This window comes from Gracilinanus agilis, chromosome 3 (assembly GCF_016433145.1).
Source record: "Gracilinanus agilis isolate LMUSP501 chromosome 3, AgileGrace, whole genome shotgun sequence".
Taxonomy (NCBI): Eukaryota; Metazoa; Chordata; class Mammalia; order Didelphimorphia; family Didelphidae; genus Gracilinanus; species Gracilinanus agilis.
In genome coordinates this window covers 56,509,303-56,511,108 of record NC_058132.1, presented here as the reverse complement: position 1 = coordinate 56,511,108, position 1,806 = coordinate 56,509,303, and the positions used below count along the sequence as shown (strand labels likewise).

The 1,806-nt window shown below is 43.6% G+C and overlaps 1 protein-coding gene across 1 annotated transcript; it reads right to left on the bottom strand.

Annotated features, from left to right (window-relative positions):
- Positions 1-859: 859 nt before the first annotated feature.
- On the bottom strand, positions 860-1,338 carry LOC123243126 (40S ribosomal protein S25-like). Its single transcript, XM_044671308.1, has one exon. It carries the CDS (start codon positions 1,287-1,289, stop codon positions 918-920), a length of 372 nt encoding a protein of 123 aa, XP_044527243.1. The 5' UTR covers positions 1,290-1,338; the 3' UTR covers positions 860-917.
- Positions 1,339-1,806: the final 468 nt, after the last annotated feature.

The window sequence follows — 1,806 nt, the reverse complement described above, 5'->3', positions numbered from 1 at the left end:
TTTGATCTGCCCTAGCTCTTGAAACTTAATCTGAAGATTTCTTTTGTTCTTTTTGTTTGTTTTGATTTTAAACCTTACCTTCTGTCTTAGGATCAATACTATATATTGGTTCCAAGGCAGCAGAGTGGTAAGGGCTAGGCAATGGGGGTTAAGTGACTTGCCCAGAGTCATCCAGCTAGGTAGTGTCTGAGGCCACATTTGAACAGCTCGGAAGCAAAAATGGTTATTTCCATCTAGAGTCTAGACCATTAGAAAACACATACATACATAGGGGTGTGTGTGTGTGAGAGAGAGAGAGAGAGAGACAGAGAGAGACAGAGAGAGAGACAGAGAGAGAGAGAGACAGAGAGACAGAGACAGAGAGACAGAGAGACAGAAAGGAGAGAGAGAGAAGTGGAGAGACTCAAGCTGCCCTGCCCCTCCCCTGCCCCAAGAGCCTGAAGGACTGTTCAGGCTTACTAGTATTTCAAGACAAAGGGGAAGGGTTGGTATCTATGATTGGGCAACTTGGGAAAACTTAGTCAATCTTTTGGAATGTACTAGGGTGCACTCAACAGAGTGGGCACCTTTTAGGGTACAATGACCTTTTTGAACTAGAACATTGCAAAGTCATCACCATTCCATAGTCTTTATGTTCTAAAAATAAACATCACAAAAACCATTAGAAACTTAACCCTTAACATTTCCCCCATTTTTCCCACCACTTTTTTGGCTAAAGGGCTATTTTGCCCTCAATGGCCAAAAAAGAAAAAAACCCAATGACTTGGTGGAACACCATGGTTCTTCCTCTACAGGAAAGGCATGAAGACTCATAGGATCTAGAGCTAGAAAGAATCTTAGAGGCCACTGAGTCTCACACTTTTTTTTTATTGGAATAAGTTTATTTTTGAAAATGTACACAAAACTGTTGAACCATTTCATGCATCTTCAGCAGCTGGAGCATCTCCACCCTTGGTGTTCCTAGTATATATCACTTGTGCTCTGTGTTTGGAAACTAACTTAATCAGAGCTTTGCTAAGCAGTTCCTGGAGGGCTGCCCGGGCTAGAGAACCCCGGATCTTCAGTCTTTCTGAGACTACTGCAGGCGTGATAAGTTTGTAGTTGGGGACCTCCTTGAAGAGTTTGTCATATGTTACTTTGTCAAAGAGAATCAGATTGCTGAGCTTGTCTCGAAATTTTCCCTTGGACCACTTCTTCTTAGCTTTGCCCCCAGACTTGTTCACGGGATCTTTGTCCTTCTTGGCCGACTTGCCGGCATCCTTCTTCTTCTTATCGTCCTTGGGAGGCATGATGGGATTTCAGGAACTCTAGCTGCTACCGCCTCCAAAGTAAGATGTCGGACAGAAAGGAAGTAGGTGGTGAGGGTGGCCGCTGAAACCCCGTCGGTCTCTAAGTGCCTCACACTCTTTTTATTGATGAGTAAATGGAAGGTTTAGAGAGGTTGAATGATTTATCCAAGGTTGCACAGTGTAAGATTTGAACCAAGATCTTTCTGACTAGCAGATAGTGGTGCCAGAAAGCATAGAGCAGCAGGTCAGGAGTCAGGCTCATCTTCCTGAGTTGAAATCTGGCCTCAGACTCTTACTAGCTGTGTGACCCTGAGCAAGCTGCTGCTTAATCCTGTTGGCCAGAGTTTCCTCAACCGTAATAAGTGCTAAAAAAGGAAACAGCAAACTATTTCAGTGTCTTCCCCAAGAGTTGGACAAGACTAATCAACAGCAAACAATAGCAAACCTTTCTGACTCCAGTCCATTACCCAATCTACTCTTCCACACAAAGACTCATACTTCACAAACTGATCAAATT